The sequence below is a fragment of the Thamnophis elegans genome, chromosome 6 (assembly GCF_009769535.1).
Source record: "Thamnophis elegans isolate rThaEle1 chromosome 6, rThaEle1.pri, whole genome shotgun sequence".
Lineage (NCBI taxonomy): Eukaryota > Metazoa > Chordata > Lepidosauria > Squamata > Colubridae > Thamnophis > Thamnophis elegans.
In genome coordinates this window covers 57,099,530-57,117,739 of record NC_045546.1, presented here as the reverse complement: position 1 = coordinate 57,117,739, position 18,210 = coordinate 57,099,530, and the positions used below count along the sequence as shown (strand labels likewise).

The window sequence follows — 18,210 nt, the reverse complement described above, 5'->3', positions numbered from 1 at the left end:
ATGAATTGGATCAATGGCCCATCTAGTCCAGCAGACTGTTCTCCCAGTGGAAAACCAACTGCACAAGGAAGTCCACTAGTCTACCAGCAGATACTTTCAAAGGCAATCACATTGCTAACAATATTAATATTGATAGCCAGCCATCTCCACGACTTCTATGAATTGGTCCAACCCTTCTTTGAAGCCAATCAAACTGATAGTCACTATCAAATCTCTTCCCCATTTTATAGTACATAGTTCTCAGAAGACTGTGCAATGTGATCTTCTCAGGATGTGGTCCAGCCTTAGTACTGCTTTGTCATTGTAACAACTCAACAACTGGTTTTCACATAACTCATTTTCAATGAAACCAAAGACAACCTTCCAAGAGATATAAAAGCAAATACAGATAGTTCTTATTTAGGAACCACAACTGGGACCAGCAACTTGGTTGTTAAATGAATTGGTTGCTAGGTGAAATAGCAATGGTGCTAATGATCTTAGTACAGCTTTCCTTTGCTTTACAGATTTGCAAAGGTGGTAAATGTGAAGACTGGTCATAAAAGTTACTTTTTCATCACCATTGTAACTGCCACTAAACATGGCAGTCACTGACTGAGCATTACTTGTACTATTCTATAGACAGTAGAATTATGTGTTTATGTCTGCAGTAGAAAACATTGGTTTCTTATATTTCTACAAAATTGCTTTGTAAAAGGCAGCATAATGGCATAGATTATTACATACTGCTTTCTAATACTCCAGTGACTAGTATTGAAAACCAGAGAGGAATATGGAATATCTTCTGTCCGGCAGACATATACTTCAAAGCTTAGTAGGCTAATCTGCCCATGCTTAGGTAACAGCAAAGGAGGAGATGGGGCAGGGCAGGAAAATGTCAACAAACCAGATAAACTATTTATCACAATCCAAATACTATTTTGCTTCCTGCAGTTTTACCAGAAATACAGTTTTCATGCCATATTAGTTGTTATTTTGCTATAATAGTTATATTGTTATTTTTCTACCATAAAACGCTACCAAAGCTTACTAAAATGGCAGAACAGGAATTGTTTTCTAGGCTTTCCCCTGACAACTAGTACATAGGAACATAAGATAGTAAGTCAGACATTTATGTATTGTTGCTAGTCAACAGTCACATTTTAGGCTACTACATTTTTAGGACATTTAATCTTGGATAATTTTAAAACATTCTATATCAGGGGTGTCAAACTTGATTTCATTGAGGGGTGTATCAAGGTTGTGTTTGACCTCAGAGGGATGGGGTGGGCCTGGCCAGGGTGGATGTGGCCAGCTCAACATCATTCGTGTTTGGGGCGCCTGTGGTGACCTGAGCGCTCTGCCAGAGAAAACGGGCTCCCAAGCTCTGTTTTTGGCTGAAACAACCTCCTGCAACCCTCTGCCAGTGAAAATAGAACTCAGGAGGGCTCCCTGTGGCCCGCATGAGCTCCATTTTAGCTGCCAGATGCACCACAGGCCAGTTCTTTGCTGTTTCTACGGCGGGCCCCCGGGCCAGATCTCAGCATTCCCCGGGGCAGATCCGGCCCTTGGGCCTTGAGTTTGACACTCCTGTTTTTACATTTTACTATCCGAATATTTTTCTACATTTTAAAATATGTAAACTTTAAAAAGTGAAGAATATCAATTTTACTTTTTATTTTTCTTCTAATTATAATTTGGAACATTTCCTCCCCAACAAAATCAATTATTACAGTAATTCTCAACCTGTGGTCCCTAGATCCTGGGGGGGGGGGGGGGGGGAGGCGACAGCAATGTGATCACTGGTAGTCCACAAAGTTTTGAAGAAATGTTATGATTTAAATCTTGAGTTAAGTCTTGGGAGTCCATAGCCATGGTCACAAAAGATATTTAAAGGGGGTCCATGGTGAAGAAAAGGTTGAAAACCACTAAATTATTATGTTAGTCACAGAACTCTAAGATCAAGTTACTTTAACTTGGTAAAGTTAATCTCCTGCCTGAATTGCAATAATCTTCACCACAGAAACTTTTTTGGTAAAATTTCATTGAATTACTAGTGCAGATTAAATTTATAGATAATTTATAATTGCAAAAATGAGGAAATGCTATGTGATAGTTTAGAAACCAAGTGATGTTTTCCATGACAATGTCAAAAGTAATTCAAGGGATATAAGAAGGTAAATATATAAATATGATGAAAATCAAGGAAAACATACATATTTAAAATATATTACTATTTTCTGATTGCAATTTGTAGTAATACTATTCCTTTTATTGCTTTCCTTTTATTGATGTGATTGTAATAAGTCCATGATTACTGCACACTGCATGCATAACTTTTTCAAGTAAAATAGTGCTTGCTAAGTCCTTTATTGTATATGTTTTAAAAATTTTCAGTTTTTAAAGTTGGTTTCATATACTGGAAAATAGAGATTTAAATAAAAGATATAAAATTATAGTATGAAATATCTGGCAGAGAGGTAGGTTATAACTAAAAAACATCTAGCCATGAAGTCCCTATAGTATGCATGATGTTCCAGCTGATTTGTGTCTGCTGCTGAGCAAATAATTTTGGGAAGAAGTATTTGGGGATCAAGTTAGCTATTTATCTTTTGCAGTTATCAATTTTATGTAATACAGACAATAATTTTACTAGATGTAACAAACAATGGATATTCTTTTCCAATTCTTTGGTATCCCTGTGTCACATAAAAACTCTCTTCCACATATTTCAAGAAATGTAATTCAAATTTAAATATGAAATCATATTGCAAATCAATTTCCCCTCAAAAGTATACAAAATATATGTGTGAGTCCTTGGTATTCTCTGAACTTGGTTGTTTTCTTGCTGACGTTTCATTACCCAACTAGGTAACATCTTCAGTGCTAGTAGGGATTGGGGTTTGCTCTGTGTTTATACATAATGGCTTGCCCTATTGTTATTGATGAGAGTATTTTCTTCTTGATAGTTCCTTGATTCGATTATTGTTTACTGTTTGAGTAAATAACTGGGTTGGTAGTTCCTGGATTGGGGTATTATGTACTGGTCTGGTATTAATCCTAGTGTTAAACTCTGCTTATCTTGGTTTTGAATTATGTCTAAATGTTGTTTATTGGTTTATGACTGTTGATGGTTTATTTCTCTGAGTGCCAGGCTTCCAGAAACTCTGTAGCATTTTTGGACTTAGTTTGGTCTAGAATTTTCAGTTTCCCAGGTGAAACTATGGCTAAATCTGTCCATGTGCTGTGCAATATGTATTTTAAATCCAATTTCATGAACAGAAATCAATGTTTAAGTTGCAGCAATGATTAATTTAGTTGCATAAAAAACAACCCACAGTGCTTTAATTGGGAAATAGTTTTTTCTAGCATATCTACATTTTCCAGAGAGGTAATCACATCAGTCTGTTGCAACAAAAACTAAAGATGTCATGGCATTTTAAAGGTGAACATATTTACTTGGTACTAACTTTTCTGAATTTTAGCTACTAGAAATTAAAACATTAATTTGAGTCAAAAGTGTTCGGAGACTACAATTGGTCCAGAATGCAGCCGCGCAAGCGATATTGGGTGTACCTAGATACACCCATATTACACCTATCCTCCGTGAGCTGCACTGGCTCCCTATTGGTCTCCGAACGCACTTCAAGGTGCTGGTTATCACCTTTAAAGCCCTACATGGCCTAGGACCTGGATATCTCCGTGACCGCCTCCTGACACATATCTCCCAGCGCCCAATAAGATCTCACAGGATGGGCCTTCTCTCCGGGTAACGTCGACTACACAATGTCGTCTGGTGGCTCTTCGGGGGAAAGCCTTCTCTGTAGCTGCCCCGGCCCTATGGAACGATCTACCCCCTGAGATCTGGACCCTCCCCACTCTCTCGGCCTTCCGAAAGTCTATTAAGACCTTGCTGTTCCGGCAGGCCTGGGGCTGCTGATCTTGATTGAGCTCCAGCCCCACTAAGATTGAGTGTATGTTGTGTTCTTTTAATTCACTTTGTCTTGTATTTTAAATTCTTTTAATATTTTTAAAATTGTTTTTATGTAAGCCGCCCGGAGTCCTTTGGGATTGGGCGGCATAGAAATCCATTAAAACCTTAAACCTTAAACCAAACCACCTCCCCCCCAACTTGGGTAAAGAATAGAACTCAAGAAGGTGAAAATAGAAAATGAAATGTACAATGCTTTCTGATAACTTATCTAATTAATTGTCATGATTCATGGAACAACTCCTTGTAATAGTGAGCTGATTAAACAAAGTAAAATCACATGCATGTTGAAGGGGTTTTTTTATATGAGTTTCAGGAGATAAAAGCTGAATTGCTTCATGAATGGTACTGTATTTCAAAATGAAAGCAGTACATGTTAATAAAAATGCTGCTCATAAATAACTGCCTTGATAAAGTGGCAGAGTATCATGGAAAGTAAAAGTTTTCTAAAAAACTAATGCTTGAATATATCCATTTGTGAAGTTAGATTTGTGTCCTGTTTATTTTCTTCTGTAGAAAAGATCAGTTAGTTTCATTTGCAATGCAGAAAGGGGTACAATTTATTGTGCATAATAAACAGATTAGATCAGAGAGAAGCAAACAGATGTTTTTCAGGTTCTTTGGATTACAACTCCCATAAGACACAGCTAGAATAGTCAATGTTCAAGAGATATTAAAATAATCTAAAACACCAGAAAGTGAACATATACTACCTGTTTTCTTGTTAAAAGCATTTTAAGATGATGCCATCAAAGAGCCTAACCTTGAAAAAAGAACAAACTAAACTTGATGATACTGAATAAAATAGAATGACATAAAATTACAAAATATATTAATTTTAAAAAGAGGAAGTCTTCAAAATATCACTCATTACATTCCCTAGAATTTGATTACATATCCTGGCAAGTTTTTAAGGTGCCCTAATTAATACATTTCCCATTTTTTCTTTCTACCTCTCCATTAAATATAAAGGAATCACAAGTTAAGTCCACCACGGGCAATTTCTAACCCTCCCTACAATAAATAGAGGCCCACTTCTTTTTCTCTTCTTATTCTATCACGCTCCTTTGAACAACGCTCGCCAATATTGCCTTGGGATAAAGGCGATGTTGGCATAAAAAAAAAGCCTCGGAAGGCAACCGCTACAAAAACAAGCGGCGTTACTATACAATAAAACCAGGTGCGAAAGGCTTTTGGACACCTCCTTGCAGAGACCCGAGGCCTGATGCAATCGTTTGAGCCATCAAGGGCTTCTCAAGTCATCCCATCAAAGCCTTGTCTTAGAGAGAAGTGTGCATCTGCACGTATAAACTTGGCAGCTCCCTTTGAATAGCGAGAGGCGAGTTCTTGAGGGCAACAGCGGGCAGAACCCTTGACGGCGTCACAGCCCGGCACGTGCGTCGGCAGAAGGCGCACTCCGCGCTCCTCCAGGCTTGCCCAGCGCTGCAGACGCGAGACCGCTCGCGACGGCTCGGTGGAAGCTTCGGGCGCGCGTAATTAGCCGGCTCAGCTCTTCCACCTACCTGTAGGGGGAAAGTCGCCGCCTTGTTGCCCACGTAGCCCCGGACGACATGGCTCTGGATGGAGAGCACCCTGCACTCCTCCTCCTCTTCCATGCCTGCGTACCCGGGAGAGCAAGGAGCGGAGCGCGCACCAGCAGGTCAAGCTGGGCAGAGGGACAGAGATGAGGTCCGGGCCAACTGCTGCTCGGCGGCGGAAGTGGTTTAAGGGCACATCTACCCAGCGGCGGAGTGGCAGAGAGAAAGGGTGCCCGGCAGAAAATGACAGGCGAAGTCAGGCGATCGGTTTAGACACCTAAAATCTCTCCTTACATCACAGATGAGACTGAGCAGGCAGCAGCTCCCTCGCACTCAATTTAAAGGCACCCTCACACTCCGCCCTGCAGCGGGAGGGAGCGGCTCGAGCAAGAAGGAGGCTGCCTCGGAGGACACGCGAGGAGAGGGAGGAGGCGGAGGGGAGGGCAGGAACGGCGGTTGCCCCCCCCCCCCGGCGTTTTGCTGCTGCCGCCAACGTGAGCAGTCAGCTGCCGACGTGCGGCATCTACGGCAGAGGCGGCGCTGCGGGTGCCCACGCCCCACTTGGGAAAAACAGAAAGATCACACTGAAACGCCCCCGTGCAGAGCTTCCTGTCCGCCCTCACCTTCCCAGGTCACGGCAGTACTGGAGCTCCCAATGCTTCTCGTGGAGGACGCTGAACGCGGGGGATTCCAGAGAAGCCACATTTGAAAAGCGTCTTGTGACACATTTTAAAGAAACAGCAGGTTGCTGTGTCTTTCGGGCGGGGCTTTGCCCAAGATTATATCCCACCCCCATCTGTCAAGGCTTTGGATGCAGCTCTATTTTTCTGCTGCCAGCAAGGGGTGGTCTGGACTTTTGTAGCCCTGATTTGACAATCCTAGTTATCTGAGGCATTCTGATCACAGAAAAATATTAGCAGGGTGGTCCATTCAGATTGTGTCTGAATCAAATAATCAAAGTTTCTGATTGGAATATGGGTATATGTTACCATTTTCTCTCATGCATGTATTGAGTTTTGATAGCAACATAGGATATGAAGGTTCTGTTCGTTTGGAAGCACAGACAGAATTAGCAAACTCTTGGTATGGCCACAGTAAATCCATTGAAGACAAAGAACTAATAGACGATCCTTATACAAATAAATTATGGGATTAATGGTCACAAGGTGCAGTGAGCATCACTAGATTAGAAGAATGTAAAACTGATCATAAGGTTGTAAAATAGAAACCAACTGAATTGATTTGAGGGCCCATGAGATCTCTGAGAAATACCTGGCACATTTGCAAAGCTCCACAAATATTTAGGGAAAACAAAACAGGAGTGAAGGAGGGGACTGAGCATAGAATACAAAGAGGATTTGGAGAAAAATAGTGTGTAAATAGCCATTCCTGGGGAAAAAGGCAGGTAACTGGTTGGAATGTGTAATCAACTTCATTCACAAAAAGCTCATATATTCATCCTCCAAATATAGCCTTGTTTTTTTTGTCTCCACTTCCATCATTAAGGGAGAAAAGATGAAATAGCTGCACTGATTTTATAGAAAGTATGAATTACTATGGATTGATTTACTTATATTCAACTCATTAAAATAAACTGGAACTTGAACAAATTAACTTGCACATCAGAGGTCTACTTTCCCCCCCCTTTTTACAGCCCTTTAATCCCTTTCAGGGTGAGTCCGGCTGACATTTACTGTCTGGATGCCCTTCCTGACACCTAAGCAGAGTTGGCAGCAGATATTTTCTCTTTATGCCGATAGAGAAACATCTGCTACTGTCTAGGATTGAACTCTGAATCTTTCAAATAGGACGTGACTGTCTTTACCTCTAGGCTATCACACCACTCATTTCAGAGGTTTACCTTATTAAGGTATAAATACCTTAATATTAAATCTGCATCCAGCCCTTATGATTTAATCCACATTTGATTTGTGACTTTCTCGGATGGGTCAGCTTTGTAAAAGTATGTACAAATTGTAATCAATTTTATCAAAACCATTTTATGACTTCATACGATAAATATATAAATTTAGATTTAGATTTTAATAGATTTTAATAGCATTTATAGGCCGCCCTTTTCCCTGAGGGGACTCAGGGCGGCTTACAATAACAAGGAAGGGGAGTGAAGACAAAACATAAAAAGAAATGTGCAATAACTGAAAAATACTAAAAACACAACATTCTCTCAGCATTCGGGAGGGGCGGAAGAGTTTATCCCCAGGCCTGACGGGCTAGCCAGATCTTGAGGGCTGTACGGAAGGCCTGGACTGTGGTCAGGGTACGAATCTCCACGGGGAGATTGTTCCATAGCGTCGGAGCAGCAACTGAGAAGGCTCTCCTCCGGGTAGTCGCCAGTCGGCACTGACTGGCGGATGGAATACGGAGGAGGCCCGCTCTATGCGATCTGATGGGACGCAGGGAGGTTATTGGCAGAAGGCGGTCTCTCAAATAGTCAGATCCACTACCATGGAGCGCTTTATGGGTGGTAAGTAAGACCTTGAATTGCACCCGGAGATCCACAGGCAGCCAGCGCAGCTCGCGGAGGATAGGTGTTATGTGGGCGAACCGAGGTGCGCCCACAATCACTCGCGCGGCCGCGTTCTGTACTAGCTGAAGTCTCCGGGTGCTCTTCAAGGGCAAAAAAAAGCAGTTTATGAAACCAATATTTTGTTTTCTGTGTTCTATAATTTAGTATGACCTCTGTAAGAACTTATTTTTGTGGTTTTCTTTTTCTCTGTGTAACTCATTTATTATGCTTAAACTCAGTATTTTTGGCTTTGTTTCAGGCACTGAAAAAATGGGCACAAAATGTGCTTTAAGAGCAGATTATATTGTTTGGCATTGTTCACCTTGTTCTGCTGAAATCAAGCAACAAGGCAAGATTATCTCAATTATTACTTTGGCTACAGTTCATTTTGTTGCTCTTGGAATATATTAAGCAAAGTTAAAGTCAAAGAAAGAGAAAAAAGGAGAACTCTAGTCACACCACTTAAAGCAAGTATTGGCCATTTAAAACAGAAAAGCAGACTATAAATGAAGTACAATGAACAAAATGTACTAGGGAATATATACATTTTATTGAATCTACAAATCATCCCCAGAAGCATGTTTTAAGATTTCGTGAAAATATGGGTCTTCAGAAAATATCTGCAGATTTTAAATGTAAATTAGACAATCCGTTGGGCAGTCCCATGATCACCTAAGAAGACTATATTATCATAAATAGAAAAATAACCATAGTGGCAAATTAACTTCAGTAATAAGTCAATGTTTATTTACCTAAACAGATAATCAGAATGATTAAAGGATGACAAAAAAGCAGTGGGAATGAGAGTGATTTATTTCTAGTGGCTTCCCATTACTCTGCTTGTGGGAAGCTGGCAGGGAGCATTGGAAATTTCATCTAGACGGGATAAGTTGGAAGAGGTGATTTTTATCGTTAAACAACAGAAATTCCAATTTAATTCTGGAGAAAGCAAGAAAGTTTTTGGAGAAATTTAAAGATGAACTGGAAGAAATGCAAATGGGAGTGACAATAATAGATGAGATCAAACAAATATTACAAGACTAAAGAGAATTGCACATTGGGCGCCACAAGTATTGACTTTTCCAAACTCTAACTCTGAATTATAAGGCATTTGTGGATGATTTTATTAAATTTTAGAAGAATTACAAAAAATCAAGGGATGTTGGTATGTTTTAAAAAAGTTAATAGTTAAGACAAAAATATTAGTAAAAATATGAAATTAGAAAATCAAATAGAAGTGATGAAGAAAACTGGTTTTAAAATGGAAAAAAAATAAAATACTTGGGTATCATTATGACAAATATGAATTGTATGTTAGTTCAAAATGATTATGTTAAGGCCCAAAACAAAATTAAAAAGTACATGTTAAGGAGGATTGGGTTTACCAAATTTGAAATTATATTTTGCTGCTTGTTGTTTGATCTGGATGGATGTTGCCAAGAAACTTTTAAAGGTAGATCATGACCTGAGGTTTTGATGGCATCATTATTTTATGGTATAATAGAGCTAAAATTAAGACAAGTTTTATATTTCTGTTTAAGTGTGTACAAGTAAAATTAAATGTGGAATATCCAAAGCAACTAAAATAACAGTTAAACTAACAATAATCAGAGTTCTAAATTAATGGAGCATATTCTGTGAATTTTATCAAATGTCATTTTTCTACCTTTGTTAGGGAAATATTCCAAGCGAAACAACCGAAGTACTTCAAAGCGTTAATAAAGTGCATTTCTATTCTATAAAAAAGGAATAATGATAATGGGCACTTCTGCAGAAAGAAAAAAAGGCACTTTGCTAGAAACAAGAGCAGACTATATTTATCCACTATACATATTAAACTAATTTTCATGTAATTAATAAATTACATAAATATGTGCATGTTGGTTTTCTGAGGATGCTGTACACTGAATAGACATTTATCTTGAGTAGATCAGAAATGGTTTTGAATAATATAATGATTGTGCTAAATTATCAATTCAGTTTGCTTCAAGATATTTCAAGATTGTCCATCCTGCTATTGTTTGTATGTAATCTGTTTGCTTTGCCTTTTTCCTTTTGTTAATGTTTCCTCTACACACTCTACTGGATAACAGATAGTTTCCTGAGAGCAGACTATTACATGATTTAAAACTGTGGATCTGGAAAAAAATAATTTTTTTACACTAGGTTTTACAGTAGTTGTTGTAAGCTGAAGTACTGTGCTTCCTTTATAATAATACATTTTAAAATTAATTTTGGATATTGATAACTTTTATCTTTTCTGATAGTAGAATAAGTAATTGAATAATTTTCTTTTTTTCCCTAAAGTACCAACCTAAGTCTAATTTCTGGCAAGATAGCATTTCAAATTCCGCATTTTCCCTTTGAAATGTAAGCCATAGGTTCCCATATTCCTGCATTCTTAGCACTTAAGACTTACATATTGCTTCATAGTGCTTTTACAGCTCTAAGCAGTTTAGAGAGTTAGAATATTCCCCAACAATCTGTTCACAATGGCCAATGGAAAGCAATTAAGCACCTTTTCATACTGTTCATCTTGTCTTAAAGATTAAGCTCAAAGTAAATATATATTAAATGATAATGTTTCTATCATTCTCAAGCTTCAATTCTTCTTTTTATCCTGCAAAATCCTGTTCTTCATAATTGCCACAATTTAGTTCCTTTCATTTGGTTCCCTGTATTTGCTTGCATGTGCATAGACATTCCCACACAAATATTTCTGTTAGGAAGTCAAATTAGGGATTCTATGTTTCTGGCATTTTTGTTAACTACTTAACATTGTACCACCTTCATTGAACTGGAGTGCACAAATTCTTTTTCACTCTTTTTAAAATATACGTACTTTTTCTTAAGGAATTTGATTAGATTAACTAAAATTCTGTTGCCAAGAACTGTTACAAGTTTGTGCCTGGTTATTTTCAGATTTTATTTATTTATTTGATTTGTTTGCTGACCATCTGATTAAGAAGTGGTTCTGGGCCGTGACCCGACAAATGCGCGCACGACAATAGTGCGCCGCTGCAACCGCGGCGAGAGAACCGCGACGTTATAAACGCGCCCACAACACGCTGACAAAACTGCGCCCACAAAAGCACGATTTAAGTTAAGGTTAGGGTTAGGGCTAGGTTCAGGGTTAGGTTTAGGGTTATTGGGTTGTTATTAGTTGTTTGTTGAAGGTGTGCTTTTGTCGGCGCGCTTCTGCGCGCATTCATCGGCGCAATTTTGACCTCACAGTTTTCTCACCGCGGTTTCGTCGGCACGCTTTTGTCGAGCGTGCATTTGTCAATGAACTGTTCTGGGCAGCTTACAAATATTAAAAGCCAATAAAACATTGAAGCAATAAATAATCTTAATAACAAAAATTTACAATTAAATGATGGGGAAGAAGGGAGCAAAATGCACTTAGGGGAAGGTGAGGTCTTGTCTTAATCATCAGCCACCAGCAGCATGATATATCCAACTGGAAGAACCAGTCTTCAGACCCTTATGGAAAGTTAGGATGGATGTGATTCTCACCTCAGGAGGCATGATGTTCCAAAGGGCAGGAGCCATGGCAGAAAAGGCTCTTCTGCTGGACCTAGCAAGCCAAATTTCCTTGATTGACGACATCCGCAGCATGCCCCTTCTACTGGCATGGGTGTGTGAGCCAAACCTGGGGTGAGATGGTTTTAAAAGTGATAACCACTATTCAAGTACCTGGAAACAAACTAGGAGCTAGTTCAGCTTGTGGAAGAGCAGTGTAGTATGGGTCACCTGAGGGGCCCCAAGTACCGCCTGTGCCACTGCATTCTGCACTAATTATAGCAACAGCACTTACTTATATACTGCTTCACAGTGCCTTACAGCCCTCTCTAAGCAGTTTAGAGTTAGCATATTTAACCCAACAAGCTGGAGCTTCATTTTACCAACCTCGAAAGGATGGAAGGTTGAGTCAACCTTGAGCTGGTGAGACTCGAACTGCCAAAGTGCTGGCAACTGGCAGTCAGCAGAAGTAACCTGCAGTATAATCCTATACAGTTTATTCAAAGCTTATTTGAATTGAATAGGTATTTTCCTTCGTCAAGTAAGGAAACAACATATAGTTAAAAATTTCTAGGTACTTTGATTTGGAAAAATCCATATTAGATCTTCTGAATAAGACTATTTTTCAAATGCATTTTAAAAATTAGAAACAAAACAATAGTTTGATAATGTTAATATATTTCTGCCAGCTTAACCGGGTTCCTTTCAGGTCTGTATTAAACATATTAACTAGACAGCAAGTGAGGTAACCCTAGCATCTGAACAGCCTAGCTTACCCCAAAATTTGAATAGCATTTAGTCCTATTGGTGGGATTTTGTCAAGTATGCAGTCCTCATTTTCTATAAAACGAGCACAAAATGTGAGTCCTAATCATTCTTAAAAATATATGAAAGTATGTCAGGATTCTCAAATTTTGTCATCAATTTTCATGAATTGATAATCAACTTGCCACATGTTAAGCTTTTCTGATCCAATTGGCTAATCAATAATACAAACATGAAAAAAAGCTTGCAGATGCATGCCAACTTTCCTGTCACAGGGTCTTCCTATGGGATTATAGGGCTTGGCCCAGTGAAACAACTACTAGTTTTCCATTTAAGAAAATGGATCAAGGTTAATGGCATGCTAGTTTTGTTTTCTTTAATCTAGCCCTGCAATTTAGGTTAGAATTAGCTAATTACTTACAGTGCTCACTTAATAACAGTGCCACTTTTTAAACTGCCTTGCAGAGAACTTTTTTCCTCTACCACAGAATGTTTTAAAAGTTTTCTGTGTACGCTTGCAAGTTATGTTGCTCGAGCAGATACTGTATGTACTCAACTATTTCTAACCCCTAGTTATGCCCATTTTAGAAATAAGGAAGGGCATAAAAATGGGAAGCATCCCCTCAGACTGGCCTTCCTCCCTTGGGTCTGGAAGAATACTTCATCTTCCATAACTTTAAATTTATAAGGGATCATTTGCATTGAGAAGAAAAAGCTCCATGGGGCATCTTCCTCTTTGGGTCATCAGTGAGTCTTCCTCTGGATCACTGTTAAGTAATTTCTATATTTGTCCTTGAATTAACAAGAACTAATATCACTCAGTCCAATTTAAATTTGCCAGACAATATTATCAGACAGTATTGCAGGCTAATTCTGCCAACTGTCAGGAATTCAGGCTCAAGGTTGACTCAGCCTTCCATCCTTCCAAGGTTGGTAAAATGAGAATCCAGATTGTTGGGGGCAATATGTTGACTCTGTAAACCACTTAGAGGAGAGCTGTAAAGCACTTGGAAGCGGTATATAAGTCTAAGTGTTATTGTTCTTCACTAAAATAATAAATCGCTTGTGTCTAGATCCTAGGTTGTATCAGACATTGTATCTCCTCCATCAAAACTCTCATCTCAGTTCTTTCTGCTGTTTTCTAAGACTCCATCTCTGATGCCAGCCCAATAGCATCCTCCTATGGCAACATTTTCCAATGAGAAACAAAACTAAATCAACTTCTAATTTCAGCTTCTTTTATCAAAAACCCATTACAGTGACTTCGGATGTTTGTGAGAATACGCAGACAGCCATCAAAAAGCCCATGGACGAATTTGGCTATCATTTTAAAAACGTGTGATAAAATATTTTTGTTGAAAGTATGTTTAAAATTGCTGCATAAAAAGAATAAACATCTTAACACATAACAAACAGAATGTATAAAAATTGCTTTTAATTCTGTCAAAAATGTCATTCTGAAACAAAGTTCATGTAGAAATTGTTGTGATTCAAAGTTGGAGAGAAAATGAAACCATTAGATACTCTTAAAAGTTTTAAATACAACTGTAAATGTTATATTTTTGTATTTCAGTTAACTTTCAGAAAAATTACTGCAAAATGGAATGTATGTATATAAACTAAACTGGGCAGAAAAATGCATACTGTTTAATAGACAGCATGATGATGCATTTTATCTTGTTTTCAATTGTATAATCATTACAGGAACTGCAATTGCCAACAGTATCCTGTTAGTCATGGTCAACTCTAGATTTAAAAACTGCCTTTTTTTGATAGCTCTTCCACCCCCACCCCACCCACAACATGGTCCTTGATAATCTTATCTTAAGTTTCTTAATGTGCTAGATATTCACTATGTTTTTCCACTGTGCACTAACCTTTCTTAGAAATATTAACAGTGCCTAGATTTAACAAACTGGTTCTGGTCAGTGAAAAACTATGAAATGTTTAGACAGCTGCTTATGGATGCAGCTGCTGATGCTGGCCCAGAGGTTTGCCCTGCAACACCCTGTATAAAAAAATCTATAACTTATTGAATATAATTGATTCTAGGCATGTCCTTGTCATAAGTAGATAATTTAGACTCAACCTTTCCAATTCCACATTCAACTGAGTTGTTTTAAAGCAATATCTTAATCTTGATTTTATGTTAGCATCCATCAATAAGATCGTGTTAACAAATTTTTCTTCTTTTATATTTCATGAAAGTGTCAAGAAATATATTCAACATCTGATATAAATGGTAGAAAGATCTTGTATTTAATTCTTAATTGATTTACATTACTTAAAACTGTGACACAACCAAAACCACCTAACTTCAAGTACATAAAATTCTTGTCAGTGATATTAACAAAACTGAGTTATCTGAAAATAAAACAAAAAATACAATTGCTTTACAACTTTATAAGCACTCTGAAGAAATACTAAAGTAACTGATTGCTCAGAAGAACCATTCATTCTTTGGAATACAAAACAGAAGTAGCATTTTTATTACAAATCTTTTTTTTAAAACCACCAATTTATGAACTGTTTGCTGAACTGTTTTTATAGTATTTTGATTAAATATTTTTAATAAAATTATTTGATGTAAAATAATTTTATAGTAACATCAAAATGAAGAGAGGCATGGTAACATCAGCTTATTACATACTGAAGACACTGGCTCCTGGGAAGTTATTCCAAAGTATATAAACTTTTTGAATCATTCTGTAAAGATGAAGAAGGAAGGGAAAAAATTCTATCCTTGAAACTCCAATACCACTAGCAGCAAAAAAGAAAGTATGTTACCATTTATCTAAGAAGATAATTGGTGGCACAGTTCTAACAGTGGGAACTCAAACCTTTCTGTTCCTCAGCTTGATCCCAAATTATGGTGAATCTAATTAGTAAAGCTGTTTCCATGTATTGCAAATTGACAAGACAGGAACTCTGAAGGTGGGAGAAAGATTCCAGCAAAATATTATTTGCATCTTGATGACATCAGCAGGACTTTAGATATAGTGAATCCCACCCCATCCCCTTTTTGATTCACATAGCCTTAACCATCCTTACCCTGCAATCAAAGGCACAGAGGCTTCTGTAAAAGTGATAATATACAGTAATTTAGTTAATTTTAATAGAGGAAGAACAATGCCTTGATTGAATATGTTTGTGAAGGCAAATTGCATAAACATGCATTTATTAGGGGAAAATACACAGTAGATTAACTTCCATATAAGTATAATGGATCATGCTGGCTTGGAATTTTAGTCACAACATATCTGAAGGGCATCAAATTAGAACCCACACATTTTATGAACAGAGGAGCAATTCTCAAATTGCTAAGATTATCACACATGCTTAAGCACTATATGCAAAGTACGCCGGTGTGTTTGAATAGTAATAGTTTTAATGTATACTATTCAAACAAGTGATTCAGGCAAAAAAAAAATTCCCTTTGAAAAACTTGTTTTCAATAAATATTGTTATTTTAACCCAAAGTCTTAGATAGAAAGATGGAAGGCGTGAGGGGGGAAATGAAACAGGGTAGAAAACAACAGAGACCATTTAAGATTAAAATAATAAATGAAGCTTCAAATAAAGCTTTATAAAAATATTAATCAGATAACTTGTTTTTTAAAAAAACTGATTTTCAAACCTGAGATGTTTGAAAATGTATGATATCCATATACATCTCATATCATATCTATTGCTAACAACATATACAAACAGTTCTAATCTGCAGCCGAAGAAGTGTTTTTGAGGAACCAGAGGCCACATAATCGAAACTGTATGTATAGTATCTTATTAGCTGAGAAAATAAGATTCTGAAAATTATTCCAAAAATAGCTGGATGTTGAAATGATCAGAACATTTCCGAAATTCTCTTCCATTTATTGGCCTTAGAAGAAATCCATAGCAGTTGGTCTCTTCTTAGCTGGAGTTATAAGAGACTTCTTTATTTGAGGGATTTCCATCAAAGAGATAGAGGAAGACTTCAGGACCCCATGGGGTGGTTTTTGCTTAGGATTGAAAGCCACCCGGGAGATTCCCTGTGGACTGACTAAGATACTTTTGTCTGTCTTCTTAAATTCTGTAAAGCAAAATATTAGAAAGAAAAGCATGTCTTGTGTTACCCTGTTACTAACCATGTAAAGTACTTATGTGTAAGTGAAGGGAGAAAAACTACATCCTTCTAATAGATGTTTTTTTAATAAGCAAAAGACCTTCAGAATGCAGACATGGTTTAATGTTTAAATTATTTTAAACCAATTTATTTTTCACACGTTACTTGAAAATAGATGGGGATCTCAGAAGAGCAAAATAAACTTTTAAGCTTCTAGCAAAATACATGCATTACTGCCATTTTAACAACCCCAATGTTTATGAATAATTCAAATGAACTTAAGTCTTTGATCAGCAAAAAAACTTTTTGCATTTAGTTAATCACACAAATGATATAATAACACAGGCCTTTCAAGCAAGAAAGAAAATGTCTTACCAGCAGTCATATTCTTATTCAATCCAAAGGTAACCTTTTTGGAGCTGGAAGATTGTAGCTTGCTTAACTAAAAGAGAAATATTGTTGTTTTTCTGGGCCAATTAAATCTTTTTCAATATCCTTATTAAAATATTGAACCAAATCATAATAGTTAGAAAGCATCAGCCAACATACACCATCATCCAATTTGCCAATGTCCTGCAAGTGGCCAGATGGCCCACAGGTAAGATTTCAAAAGTCATTCTAAAAGCAGGAAGTTTGTAGAATTGCATATTTAGTCTCAGAATTGAGATTAAACAAGCAATCTAGAACAAGGTCTCCTACACAGTGATTCATCACTATCCTATCTTGAAAATGTCATTGTTTCAATTGGGACTCAAACTATTATTCTAAACATTCTCAAGATATAAACTATAGAAAGGTTATCATACCGGCATGGCGGTAATGCTTCTTTTAGCTTTTCTAAAGAAGGCTGGCTTTGGTAAAGTTGTCTTTTCAAACTTTACAAAATCATTCTCCACCTTGGCCTTTGTTTTCTTTATTGGAAGGGCAATACTACCAGTTTCCTGAAAGAAGAAAAAGAACACAAAGTATACATAACATAGTCAATAATACAAATAGCACATAATATGTTCATCTATTAAGAATTCTTCCATCCCTCCACCCACACTTTGTTTTTGTACAGCCACATTAAATCCAAGTCGAGAGACTTATAAATCTACCAAAGATACCTGAATGTCTTTCCATGGGAACCAGACCTAAGAAATATCATGCATAGGGAAGTTAAAGAATACAAGATAAATATTTTGAAAAGAGCAAAATGATGTTCTTTTTCCAAACAAAACAATTTCATTTAGGATTTCCAAATAAAATGATTTACATTTAAGGGCATGCAAAAGTTGTTCAATTTAAAATGTTATTTTTAATTCCCCCCCCCCTTATTTCTCCAACCATTCACATTTGCTTAACAGATGAAAGGTTTAAATGTAGCCCTGATATAAATAGGGGGAAGCGGCATACACCTACATTCTCAATATCCCTAAATGCTTGTCTTCCTTTAGTTTAGACCTTTGTACACCCCAGATGAAGCTTGCAGGACATATTTAAGATGTTCAGCTAAATAGAAGAAGAGATGTTGGCCAGAATCATGTTACGTAGGCTTTGTCTGTTTATTTTCTTTTAGCTCTCATGTGGTTCAGAAGCAAGCCTTAGTAGGCTGATGTTAGCCTTTTATAATAATTTTCCTTTCAGTTAGCCAATTGATTAGCCTAAGTATATAGAATTTTAAATTAACTTGTGAAATAATAGCATTAGGTTGATAGCAATAGCACTTAAGACTTATATACCACTTTACAGTGCTTTACAGCCCTCTCTAAGCAGTTTACAGAGTCAGCATATTGTCTCCAAC

The 18,210-nt window shown here is 37.3% G+C and overlaps 2 protein-coding genes across 4 annotated transcripts in view; both read right to left on the bottom strand.

Annotated features, from left to right (window-relative positions):
* PDXK (pyridoxal kinase) overlaps positions 1-7,024 on the bottom strand; it is a 66,956-nt gene extending 59,932 nt beyond the window's left edge. For 2 of the 3 annotated variants that reach the window (XR_004255590.1, XM_032219303.1), the window contains exon 1: positions 5,494-7,021. Coding sequence is in view for 2 of the 3 variants with exons in the window: in XM_032219303.1 (XP_032075194.1) it covers positions 5,494-5,586 (93 nt within the window). In the remaining variant the exon portion in view is untranslated. Of the gene's footprint in view, positions 1-5,493 lie in introns of all 3 variants that reach the window. The other variant, XM_032219304.1, reaches the window with a different exon arrangement.
* Positions 7,025-13,740: 6,716 nt separating this feature from the next.
* Positions 13,741-18,210, bottom strand: part of RRP1B (ribosomal RNA processing 1B) — a 28,175-nt gene continuing 23,705 nt past the window's right edge. Inside the window, exons 14-16 of the mRNA XM_032219576.1 lie at positions 17,234-17,368; positions 16,803-16,869; positions 13,741-16,394 (exon numbers count right to left, since the gene is read on the bottom strand). Of these exons, the coding sequence (XP_032075467.1) occupies positions 16,204-16,394; positions 16,803-16,869; positions 17,234-17,368 (393 nt within the window). The 3' untranslated portion in view covers positions 13,741-16,203. The remainder of the gene's footprint in view (positions 16,395-16,802; positions 16,870-17,233; positions 17,369-18,210) is intronic.